The 13,360-nt window shown below is 41.2% G+C and overlaps 1 protein-coding gene across 6 annotated transcripts in view; it reads left to right on the plus strand.

The window, feature by feature from the left end:
- Positions 1-13,360, plus strand: part of Lonrf3 (LON peptidase N-terminal domain and ring finger 3) — a 39,453-nt gene that overhangs the window by 6,557 nt on the left and 19,536 nt on the right. For 2 of the 6 annotated variants that reach the window (XM_063246317.1, XM_063246318.1), the window contains exons 3-6: positions 181-303; positions 4,440-4,595; positions 6,772-7,039; positions 7,700-7,790. In XM_063246317.1, the coding sequence (XP_063102387.1) occupies positions 181-303; positions 4,440-4,595; positions 6,772-7,039; positions 7,700-7,790 (638 nt within the window). The remainder of the gene's footprint in view (positions 1-180; positions 304-4,439; positions 4,596-6,771; positions 7,040-7,699; positions 7,791-13,360) is intronic. The other 4 variants (XM_063246319.1, XM_063246320.1, XM_063246321.1 and 1 more) reach the window with 2 other exon arrangements.

Here is a 13,360-nt window from a genome sequence, read left to right on the forward strand (position 1 = left end):
TTAAAACGGTTTAAAGCAGGATTCAGAACAGTTACTTCCATTAGAGAGCTGTAGATGAAAGCGTGCTTTAAAACATTTCACAGAACAGTGATTGCTCGGGAAGTACTTAGCAATTTCATGAATAGTAGCAGCATTAATAATGTGAATAAGATGGGATTAAAAGCTAGTGTTTTCTTTCAGGCACACTTCAGAAAAGCGCAAGCCTTAGCCACCCTAGGCAAGGTGGAGGAAGCCCTGAGAGAGTTTCTTTACTGTGTATCCCTTGATGGAAAGAACAAGAGAGCAAGATCAGAAGCCCAGAGGGTGAGTAGGAATCACATTAGGTCCAGCTGCCTAGTGGACCCCCACAACTGTGTCTTCTCTAGGGAAAGGAATGAGGGTGCCACCCTCCCTCATATTTGGGGTTCTCAGTGGGTGGTTCTTGAGGATAGGGAGTAGAAGGGAGAGAGGCGTGTCTATTGATTTCCTAGAAGGGCTGCCCTCCTGCTGTGTTCCCACTGGGCAACTGCAGCATTTTGGTAAGAGCCTGAGAGAGATGTTTCTTCGACTCATGATTTGGATTATTAATAGGTCATAAAACCAAACTATGCTAAATAAATCAATCTGGAGAATCAGACTTGCTGGTCAGGTTCTGGCCATTGATGAGAGATATAGGGTGTGGGGCTGTCTAAATTTGTACAACTTTTCTTTGGCTGAGTGGCAGTTTCACCAGCCACATGAGGTGACTAGCTCTTGGAAAGGGACATTGACAGCCCCCACTTCCCCTGTCATACACAGATTTCTAACCTTCTGCTCCTTTGCTAGAAATTAAACTCAGTGTCTCACAAATGCAAGTCAGAGACCTTTAACATAATCTAAATAGTCATTCCAACTCTTGGGTCCCACGACAATATGCTTGTCACACACACACACACACACACACACACACACACACACACACACAAATTGCCTGCGGTACTGAGCACATGATTGAAGGGTTGAGCATCTTCGATTCATGGAGCTTGCTGTTTATTGTTTTGCAACTTACTCTCCTGTTATCTCCAGGCTAATTGGCCTGGAAGTTGGATGTTGACCATCAGTTGTTGTCTCTGTTTTCCTGTGTCCAGCCATCTACTCTCCACCAAGTCACAGCTATTTTCATTCTTGTGTGTTTTGACTGGACAGTGGATGAAGAAAGTGAGCAAAGATGGACTAGTTTCTGAAGGTTCCTTGAAGGAATCTTTTGCAGAATTGATAAGCTTTGTAAAAGATAGGCTTTGGGTTTTCTGACTGCAGTGGACAATTTTCTCTCTGGGAAGTTGCTTTGACCTGGTTTGGGTATGTGGGCAGGGTTTTTTGAAAGAAACTTGGGTCATGGAGAACTGCTCCATGCTGTAGACCAGTTACCAAATGTTAAGTGTTGTCGGTGTTGTGAGCAGTAACATTTCATGAGTATTTTCCTAGCACCATGCTAGGTGCTTTAAGTGGAAGATGTAATTTAACCCCATAACTTCCCTTTGAGAGTAGGTATTATTTATCCCCGTGTTTTGGATGAGATGGTTGAGGAAGCTGCAGCTTGGTGATTTTCCTAAGCTAGTGATTGGTGGGAAAATATTAAAATTCAACATGATCTACCAGCAAAGCCTACCCTCTTAGCTACTCCAGGATGTTGGAGTCCCTGGAGGACATATCTGGAGTCCTGGCACTGACTGCTGAGGCCGGGTCAAGAGTACCAGTGGAACTAATCAATTCTGGGTTGGACAGAGGCAGTTAGAAGGGATTTTTCTTTGGGAATGAAGCATGCGAAGCCTCAAAGAGGCAGATCTTAGCTCAAAAGGAATGGTTTCTTTTCCTTTGTCCATTCCCCAGTTGACCTGAGGGGTTTTGGTATCATCAGTTAGTCTGATCCCTCTCCCTCCAGTTTGCTTTTATAGATTGGCTATTTTTATTTCCATGTCTGCCTAATGGTGTAAAAGGCAGGATGTGGAAAAGCTCTGGAGACCCAATAAGGCGTAAGCCACAGCCTCGGTCCTCAAGGAACTTCAATTTTGTGTTTGTTAATATGAATGCCAGATAATGCTAGTGAGCATATCCCTGTGGTAAGCATTACAGAGTTCTGAAGCTAGCAGAGAATTTAGAAACAATTTTCCTGTGAGTGTGATAAGGCTGTGGCAGCCATTTAAGAACACTGAAGGGCTTCGCTGTGCTTGTTTCCCGGATTGTTTCAGTTTCAGGGTTCCATTTTGATGAAAATGGTCCAAATTCTCTTGGCATTAGTTAGCTGGCTTAGAACTCACAGCCCTGTATTTCTTTTCCTTATTTGTTTATAACCTCCAATTTTTTTCTTTCCTTCTCAACTCAGGCCTTTCTAAGGCTGGAAATGAAGTGAAATTGACTTTCATTCATTTGGAATGACTCCCCTCACCGAAGGTTGATCCTGATTTTTGTTTTCCAAAACCTCTGAGAGAGAGAGAGAGAGAGAGAGAGAGAGAGAGAGAGAGAGAGATTTAGGTAGCAGAGTTAAGAAAGGAGCTGCTGGTGGTTGTTTCTGCTTTCTTTCCTTTCCTTTTGCCCTGGACTACCTTTGCCTTCCCGTGTCCCGCTGCCCTTTCATCCTTGTTGCTTGGGAGGCTGTGTGGGTGCCACTGAAGAATGTCAGGCTACGTGGCTGAGAATTCTAAGGAGACTGCCTCAGAAGTGTTACTCATTAGACCTCCTGGGGGCCAACTTGATTCCTTTGGAGGAGGGGCTTCTCAAAGGGAGCCTTTATGGGTCTGGACACTTAGAATAACTCCCAGCTGAATCCTTTGCCAACTGATATCTGGAGAGTGGGTTGTCAAGAGCAAGAGGAAAACATAGGGACCCATTTGAAAACTGTCAGCCTGAAAGCTAGGCTTCTCCTTGGGCCCTGAGATGGATAAGTGTCTTAATTCAGTCCCATCCAGTGTGATGAATATTGAGCAATTGTTTTGGGCATTCCAGAAGCTGTGCATCTGGCTGGAGAAAAAGACATATTTGTGATACAATGCCAGGATGACAGAAGACAGTGTAATTTAAACTGCTCTCAAATGGTGCAGTAGAGAACATGACATGACAGGAGAGATTAGAGAGATGAGACTAGTAAGGAAAGGTGGGACTGGGGGTGAGCTTTGAAAGCTCAGCAGGGTTCAAGTTCATGGTATGTGCTGGCATCTGAAGAAACTACTGGTGGCCAGAAAGAGAATAAATTAAACTGTGGTTTTTGCTTCTAACAAGTTCTCTTGATCAGTGAATGCCTGATCAAGAATGTGGGGCTCCAAATTCTGTAGGGCCTACTCGGTAGTAAACACTTGAGTAAGTTTTAGAGATTCAGTGTCTTGGTCTCTTTGTGTTATGAAAGAGATACAAAGATAGATAGACAGATAGATAAACAGATAGATAGATAGATAGAGTCCTTGCTGGTACAAGGGAGAATTGAAGCAAGAATGTGACAGCTAATGGTACTGCCTGTACTCCAAAGCATATTTTGGCTCCCATTCTCTTCTGTTTCTTCCCACTCTACTCTCCCAATGTTTCTGATTACAAGGAAAACCAGAAATAGACTGGTATCTGCCTGCCCTGGGTGCTTGAATTTAACCCAAAATTTTTCTAGGAAGTGCCATAATTGGGAAGAGACTAGAAGAAGAGGGGAGAAGTTTGGATTCTACTTTCCTAATACTTTGTGGCCCAGGTCTTCAGCTCTGAAGAGATGAAAGGGAGCAAACCATATTTGGTAGTACATACCTGTAATCCCAGCACTATTGGTGACTGAGGCAGGAGAATCACAAGTTTGAGCCCTGCCAGGGTAACTTAGTGACTTAGCCAGATCCTAGCTCAAAATTTAAAAGAAAGGGACTGGGAATGTAGCTCAGTGTGAAGGCCATGAGTTCAATCCCCAGTACTGCTAAAAAAAATTCAAGGGTGATTGTAAGTAGGTGGAGGAAGAAGCAAAATGGGTAGGCATAGAAAAGGAGCTGTGAAGAACATAGGAAACATATGTAGACTGCAGCGTGCTGAGTTGTTACTGATGTGACTCCAAGTTTCCCAACTGACGTTTATCTCCTGGCTTTACCAATCTGTCCCTTTCCTTCCGGATGGGTTTTGAGATCCTACTGGAAATATTTCTGTAAAACGGTAGCACCAAGGGATGGCTCTGAACCTTGGATGAGTGACAGAGGCATCAGTAGTGCCTTCTTAAAGTCGAGATTCATGGACCATGCTTCAGACCTGGGGGAGTTAGAAGTGGGAACTAGGAACCTAGCTTTTTCATAAACTTCTCAGATAATACTGATGTGTGCTGAAGTGTTCTGGGAGCTGGTATGTCCAGGGCATCTTCCCTGCAGTTTTGCCTTGCAAGCTGTGCCCCTGTCCCCTGTCCCTACCCCCTTCACCTGAGCATCTGTAGAAACTTAAGTAGTGAAGTCTTCTGTTTTATGTCACAGCTTCTCCTTAGTTTCTTTTCACCATCAGTCCCGGGGGATTCTCAGGAACATTCTCCCGATATCCTGAAGCTGTTGGCACCTCACCCTAGATTAAAGGAACACGTAGAGTCAATGGCTACTGAAGGCACCAGCCATAATCTACTAAAGTTGTCACAGGTAAAACTCAACTCACCTAGCTCTTTGTGACGCTTCGTTTGGCTGTTTTGTGGGCAAACATGGGGAGTGAGCCCTACCTCTCCTGCTTTGGTTCCTGAGAAAGAAGAAATGGAGTTCATAGTGGCTGTGTTCTTTGCCAAGAAGGTTACTTCTTAAAGATACCAATTCTGAATTTCAGGGATGGACCAACATACATACATTGATTGATTGATTGATTGATTGATTGATTGCATTTACTTTAGTTCTTGATCAGATCTAGACAAGAGAGAAATTAGATACAACTATAAAAGGATTAGCCCACTTCCTCTGGAGCCATACATTTGGGGTGGGCTTACTAGCCACAGCTTTGGAGCAGAGCCTGGGAAGACAGCCTGCCTGCCACTCTTTTCCTGCTTTTTGTATGTTCAAGCTACTAGCCTTTGAGCTCCAGCTGAGATCCCTGTGCAAGGACAGCTCAGTTTGATCCCCCAAATGGAGATAATTTCATAGTCCTGCACTGTAACTTGTAGATAAGTAGGCTTCCAATACATGTTTGTGCCAGAAGAAAGGAACAAGATACGAGAACACTTTTGAGTTGAAGTACTTGAGAGGAAGACTATTTGTGCTTTTCTTTGGGCATAAGAGAACAGAACATAGAAAGATGGGCTCCAGGTGTTGGCTTTCCTAGCAAAGTGTAAGAGGACAGAGCTGGGGCGCAGAAGTCCAGACTCTAAGGCAGAATTTAGCACTAAATTCCAAAATATCTTTGGGGGGTACTTTCCCTCATTTTGTGCCAAAAGTTCTTAACGTATGTGTAAGCCCAGTATGTAAGCCCTGGACATTCAAATATCCTGTTTCTGTTCTTGTTTTGGAGAAGGAATTAAATATAGATATGCATGAAGTTTTTTAAAAGGCAGATCTTATAGTATCCCCTGAAATATTAGAGTCCTCGGTGGTCATTTTTACATGATTGTGAAGGTTAATACTGAACCCAACTGCCTGGAGTCACTTCTCCTTGTGGTTTACTCTGAAATGAAGAAAAATAGCACCCCTAGGTCTCCAAATTGAACCAGATGAGTAACAGAGGTTGGATTTCCATCCCAACTGCCCTTTGTTAGGCAGTGGACTCCTGTGCGGAAAATGTCTTGGGCTCATGGAAAGTCAAGGCTTTGCTGTAGTTCTGGGAGAACCCTGAACTGCCCAGGTTAGACTGAGAAAAGTCGCATCCTATCTCTCTTTCTTTACTGTTTTCTCCAGCTGTATGCCCCACCCCTTTTCATGTGTGTATGGTAGCATTATTTTTTTTTTTTTTTTGGTAATAGTTGGAGGGGAAGCAACAATATGAGCATTCTGACCTGTGGACTATGGATTTATATTACAGTAAGTCCCCAATTTACAAATGAGTTCCCTTTGGGGAGAATTGGATTCCTTCATAAGTTGGATTCATTCCTTTGCCTACCATCAGTCTTATACAGTGTACCTGTGAATGTTTGCAATTTGAATGTTTCTAAGTCAGGGTCTTACATGGTTTTCCAGGTAAATCTGGATAAACACATCATCAGATTTATTTCTGCATCCATTTTCAAATATCCTTCTCCTGAACAAAAATTCTTTAACAGACAAGACACAGATTGTTTTGCTAAATGATTTTTGTCTCCTTTTGAGACTATTCACCCAAAATCTAGTAAAAGGAATAGGTTGACCCTCGTTTATTTGGTCAGTATAACATATAGCTCTGGGCATGAGGTCCCTTTGGCAAGCCTGTAAATAGATTAGTGCCACAGCCTTAGCAAAAATCCTTTAGGAGGTGGGGTTTGAAAATTTCAGATGGTCATGAATGGCCTTGAGAGTGAGAAGCACTGAATGACAGTATCTACCATCACTGCATGCCTTGGTTTCCCTAAAGGTGTTGCTGGGGAGTGATTTCCCTTGCATTTCCTCCCTGCCCAGGGAGTGTCTCCTGCTATGTGCCTTTCATTGTTGCCTAGGGAATTTCCCTGACTGCCCAAGCTGGGCAGGCCTTTTTTGCAGATGCTGTGTGGAGTGGAAGTGGAAATAAACCTTATGACTGCTCCCAAGTTGAGCTATGTGTCCACTAAATGACTGGTAGTGAGGACCAGGGTTATGTATTTTTCTTTTTGTCCTTTCTAAGAATATTGATCCTAAGTAGAGTCTGATATTGTTTTTCTCTGTCTAGGAAAATCCTGAGCTCCCACATTGCTTGAGTCAGAAGCAGGCAGAAGCCAACCGAGATGGCTGCAGTCTGATGAACACAGCTAACATACAGGTGGATGGGAGGCGAGACAACATGAAAGAACAGGAAGAAAAAGAGGGGGAAAAGCAAGATGCTGCTTCTCCAGATACTGCTTCTGTCAAGATTGGCAAATGTCAGGAAAAGAAAAGGAAACATTGCCAAATTGAAATCCAAGAAGACACAGAGGTGTTTAATAAAGCCTATAAACAAGGTAATGACTATCCAGGGAGCAAATAGGTTGGAGGAGATGCCTGAGTCCAAATAGAAGGTACCCTCTATTTGGGGACGCTTCTGGCTCTGAGTGTGTGGCCCAGCTTTGGGCATTACCAGCTGTGCCATATCAGGGATTTCTATGAGGTCATACATGGTGCCTTATCACTGTAAGCACTCAGTGTTAATTATCATAGAAAGCCAAGGCATAAGGTCCAGCACAGTATCAAGTAATGACATCCCTTGCGTTTGACAGTCTTGCTTCCTTCTAGGCCAACCCACTCTACTCTCATCCTGGTCCAGAAATATAGGATAGGGTCATGTGGTCAAGCCTTACCCAGTTCTGTTTCCTTAGGTAGGTATCTGAGAAGCAGTAGCTGTCACTTGATATCTTTTAAAGAGATACTATCAGTGCCAAGATTTAATCCTGGCTTTGAAGGCCTGGCTCAGTCCTTCAGACTGCTGGAATTGCTGCTGCTGCTGGTATTCCTGCTGTTGAGTGAGGTGCCTTTCATATTCCAAAGAAGTCCTCAGGGATCAATAAACTATTGGGGAGGTGGCAAGTGTGGCAAATTGGAAAGTGTCTTTTTTTTAATCTCAGAACTACTATCTTTGAAACCAAAGTTTGCTGAACTCTGATTTATTGCTTTCTAAATTACAGATCTTCCCACTGATCAGGGGGCCAAAACTGCTCTCAGTATTCCACTTGCATCTTTTGATGCCTCTGACCTTGAATGCTCCCTATGTATGAGGTATGTGATGCCTGGTAGTTCTTCCTCTCTGATGCCTGGATCTTTCTACTGCTGACCTACTGTTTGGTTGGTTACTGCATAAAATCATGGTTCTCGTGAAATGGAAATCATAGCATTGTCACAAGGCACAGTTTGTATCCTCTGCTTATAGACTACATTCCCTGCATCCTGGATTCCTGCCTTGGTAGTACCTAGAGAGTACAAAGGAATGGTCTTTTCACGGGTTGCATGCAGAATGTCTTTTGTTTGGCCTTTATAGGATTTGTTTTTGTTCAATATGAATGTCTTGAGAAAAGATATTCACTTGCTGTTTGCTCATGGTCACCCCTACACACACACACACACACACACACACACACACACACACACACACTGTGTTATACCAGCCTATCTCACATCTTCACAATTTTACTTGACCCTGATAAGTATTTATGTTTGTAAATATGGAACTAATTTTACTGGATCAAGAATTAAAAGCTCAAGGGTTAATATCAGTGCCAAGGGCCTATTCTTTGGAAGCCAAGTAGACAACCTAACTAGCTTGTCTGTTAAACTGTGCCATGAACAATAGTTACTAGCAAGTGTGATATACTTAGCCAAGCATTTCCCTTCCAAACAATACCATATCATTTCTGCTTTCTCAGATTTGTAGAGAGGCAAATTATCTACATCTCCACTATAAGAGCTAGAGAAATAGAGAGGGAGGGAGGGAAGGAGAGAGGGGAAGAGAGACAGAGAGAGAGAGAGAGAGAGAGAGAGAGAGAGAGAGAGAGAGAGAGAGATTGGGATCATGGTCTGTGTAGCCACATTCAGCTTTCATTTGTCATTATTTCACATCTGTGAACTTAGTGGTCAAGAGAAGAGACTTCCAGAATCATAGTACTAGCTGTGTTCCTTTACAGGCTATTTGTCTGAGAGTAAGTGATATTCTCTACCGCTGTTTTCTTGCCAGTAAAACAAAGAACAGTAGCACCTACTCCGTGGGGTTGTTATGGTTAATTGAAAAAATTTAAATTGCTGGGGAAGTAGCTCAGTAGTACAATGCTTACCAAGCATGTGCAAGGCTATGGGTGCAATCGCCATCACTGACAGAGAGAGGTGGGGGAAGAGGGGCAAAGAGAGAGAGAGGGATAAAAAAGAGGAAGAAAAAGGAGGAGGAGAAAGTAAAGAAGAAAAAATTTTATTTAACACTTAGAATAGTGCTTGGTATATAATGACTATTCCATAAATGTTAACTAGTATTTCCTCCTAGGCCAATTTTCTTAACAATAGGTCTATAGACTCTGAAGGGTTCTATTATGGATTCTAACAAATCTAGGAATTCACTGAAGTTCAATTTAAGTGTGTGCGTGTGTGTGTGTCCAGGACAAATGTCTGTAACTTTGAGTAGATTCTGTATGTTTTTCAAAAGAGCATTAAAAGGAGGCTGAGACAATTACACAAAAGATGTTTCACCTGGAAGAAAAAGTGTCAAGAAGAGACTCTTAGTTCATTGCACATTGGATCCAGTTGGCAGACTCCTCAAAAGTCTTCTTGCCCTTTAAAGCACCTATGTCTTACTAACAATCACCGTGTGTGTTCTGAATGACTCTTCTTATCCATGAATAAGAGTAAGGCAGTCATCACCCAAAACATGGGCTTTTTTAAAAAGATTATACTTGGGGCTAAGGATGTGGCTCAGTGGTAAAATGGTTGTGTACCATAAATGGTACATGGGTGTTCCATCCCCAGCACCACTCCCCCAAAATATAGTCATAATTAAAAATAAAAAGCCAAGGTACTCCTGTCTGCTCATAAGCTTGTGAAGATCTGATAAAGAGCAGTTCAGCAGGTCAAACATCATACACTGTCAGGAGTTTGTTTAGATGGAATGGGCAAAGATGGTATGGGCGTATAGGTAGCTCTTTCATTACTTCCTTTATCCCCACACAAGAGTGGCAGGTAGATTGCGCTAAATATGTACCGCTTCTAAGAAGAGAAATGGTCCCCAAAGCTATCACCACTGTGGCTCAAAGCCCACGATGTGAGCTGTGTAGTAGATATGACTTAACCCATCCAAAGGGAGCAGGTCTTTGTTATACTTAGCCTCCTAATGCATCCAGGCAACACAAAATCAAACATATAGACTCATCCTGTTTATGTTTTCTCTGTGGACCAGAATCCTGTAGTTGAAGTTTTTTTGTTCTTCTTCCTCTGTTTTCTCCCTTTCTTCTTGATTGTCCCTGATCTCAACAGGAGGCTTTGGAGATGGCTTAGAAATTTGTTCCAAGAAGGAAATATCAAAAGCGTAAGAACTCTTTCTAGTTTGCATGGTCTTAAGTCTAAAGCCATTATTTCCCTTATCTTGACCCCCTGTTCTAAGTAAAATTTCAATTCCAGAGCCCATCTTTCCCTGGAGTGGCTGTTATATAAGTTGCTAAATTATAGCTAGAGTCCCACCTTTTTATGATAATAAGAAACCTGCCCAATCTGTAGAGCATTTTTGATCTGGAGGCTTCTAAAACTTTAGCTCTTGGTCAGAAACATGTACAGTATTTCCTCTTCCAAAAGGATCTATCTGTAAATTAGATTTCAGAATTGACAGAAGCTATTTCATACACGTGTTTCAGCTTGAATTTTTCTAATCTTGAAAAAGTTAAGGTTTCCACCTCAATGGATGCTTATATTGTTGCTTTGACAATTATTATTAGATTCTGTTAATACTATCATGTGTCTTTGAGCGAGAGGATCTAACAGTAGAGATAGTCTCAAGCAACCTGCTGGGTCATGAAACTAGCCATTTCTATCACCTGTGCAAGTTTCTAGAGTGAAATCCAGTCCCACAGTGTTTCACTGGTAAAAGCACAAGTTAGACCATAAATTTATATATTTTAATTCTAGAGAGAAATTCAGGAGCAGGTTTAAGTTTTGCAAAGAGTGGATAAAATGAGAGTAAATGGAATAGTTCCTGGAGGTGCGCTAATGAGGCCCTTTCCAATCTCCAAGCCTCCTTTGCTGAACTGAGAGAACTCTGTTAAAGGAAATCGCCCCCTAACTCCAGAACTCTGCCCAGAAATCTTTATTAGCTAAAAATCCTTCTTTCAGTTTTACTTCGTAAAGCTACAATAGCTAGTGGGGCCCACCTCCAGGGCTGCTGTGAAGCAGCACCTTTAGGGTGATAAGAATATTTTGACATATAAAGTGAGAATGTTTGATGTGTGAGCCATTTACCTAATGACCCAGTGATGTCTTCATCAATTGAAAGAAGCTTTGTATTTAACCTAGTTTTAGCTACTTAAGTCTCTGGGTGCTGAGTCGGTTCATTTTCTTTTGTCTCTCCTTCTGCCTCCTTCTCCTTCCTTGTTCTGGTTTGATAGCAAAAGAACACAATATAAGAATGAAACTGGTGGGGAAACATAGCTGTTTATCTGGGTTGACATCTAACTGAAAGAATTTATTATTACTATTATTCATTCTGTCACTGGGGTAATTTAAAATGCTTTCTTGTGAGAAAATCTGGCCCTGTTCTGATTCACAAGTGCTTCCCTGAAGTGTTTTGTGCAATCACTATCCGAGCTGATAAATGAAGGGGAGAGGAATTCTGGTACACATCTCTATATAATAAGGATCTCTGTTTCTGTCTGTATTTCTAGAGAGTGTAACAAGGAGGGAGAGAGAAAGAGAGGGACACATAAAAGTGTTTGTACGAACGTGCGCATCCCCGTGTCAGTGGATGATGTCCATGTGAGATAGTCATCACTGTGTCATATAGTGGAGAAGGAACATTCACAGTGGCATCAAGTTTGACTCCATATCCTAACTTTTTTTAACCAATTACTTAACCTGAATGTGTTTTAATTTAATCAGTAGTAAAATTACCATCTATTAATGTATAGTTAATTTAAATGAAATCAATATTTACATACATCCAGAAATACAGCAAGACAAATATATTTTACTAACTCAGCCCATGCAGATTAATATCCCTGCAAATAGAAGTGAACTGAGTACTGAAAAGTGACTTATTTCAAAGCAATAATTATGCAGTGTCTGTGGCTGCATTTTAGCTTACTACATCTCATTAAGGGGCATTTTAATCATCAAACTTGCTGAGAAATAGCTGTGTCCTTTTGTGTATGTTTTACTCATCTGCTCATGAAATATCAATATTTTGCTATGAATTAACAAGTCCTATGTTTGTTAATGTATATGGAATATATTAAATGAATAATAAACCTAACTAAAAATCTCAGAAAACAATAGTTTTGTGTATCGGTAGTAAACACATGTTTACTAGTCATCTTCGTCATTAACATCACCACATAATGTCTAAAGCTGTCTAAATGCACAGAATCAGGTTACTAAGGAGACAGACTATTCTGGTTTGGCTCTCCTGGTAGTGTGATCACAACAGTGATTTCCGAATAAGCCTGGAGGTCACACTTTTGGAACACATTTTGAATTATGAAGTATATAAAAGGTGTAAAATATATATGTTCTTGTAATAAAATACTGTAAAGACAATGCACATATAACCCATCAATTAAATAAATAACATATCGAAGGACCCCAGAAGCTACCCATGGTGTCCTTTCACAATCAGGACTACACTCACGCACCCCCCCCACCCCAACCACTATCTGACCTTCTCCTGTGTTGTCTTATAGTTTTAACACCCATGTGTGCAACTCTGCCTAGTGCAATTTAGTTTTGACTAACTTTAGGAATTAATATAAATTATCTAAAATGTATTCTTTTAGTCTGGCTTCTTTTATCCATTATTAAGATTTGTTCATGTAAGTGCATTGTATGACACTACCACAATTCTTTATGAATTCTATTATAGATGGGTGCTTAGGCTCATACTAGTTTGCAGATAATATGGACAATATTGCTACGAACAGTATTTTTGTATTTCTTCTTTTATTTCTGTAGTGGGGATTGAATCCAGGTCCTTCACATTGAGCTACATCCCCAGGCCTTATTTTTTAGAGTCACAATCTTATTAAATTGCTAAGTTGCGCGAGGAGGACTCAAAATTGTGATCATCCTGCTACAGTCTCCCAGAGTGCGGGATTATAGGCTTGCACCACCATGCCTGGATGAGCACTGTTTTGTATACCTCAGTGTTTGTTTATCTTTTATTTGGTTCTCTCCCTTTCATACAGACTTGCAGGAGCTTTACATGTGTTCTAGACACATCTTTTTTTAGTCCTATGTATTACGAATACTTTCTCCTATGTGGCTTACCTGTTTACTCCCTCAGTGATATATTTTGATGAATCTAAAAGTTCTTAATATCAGTACAGTCAAAATTATCAATCTTTTCATTTATAGGTAGTGTTTCTTTGTGTCTTGTTTAACATGTTTTTTACCTTGAAGTCATGAAGATGTTTTCTTATTCTGCTTTCTGAAAGCTGTATTGCTTTACCTTTCACAATTAATATTTGATTTTTTTGAGACAGGATCCCACTGTGTAGTTCAGGCTGGCCTGGACTCACTACATAACTCAGGCTGGGCTTGAACTTGTGTCAATCTTTCTACCTCAGTTTCTTGAATGTTGGGATTGCAGACATTCACAATTTTTTTTC

The sequence above is a fragment of the Cavia porcellus genome, unplaced genomic scaffold (assembly GCF_034190915.1).
Source record: "Cavia porcellus strain 051 isolate PalLab524CR breed Dunkin Hartley unplaced genomic scaffold, mCavPor4.1 scaffold_3, whole genome shotgun sequence".
NCBI classification, from domain to species: Eukaryota; Metazoa; Chordata; class Mammalia; order Rodentia; family Caviidae; genus Cavia; species Cavia porcellus.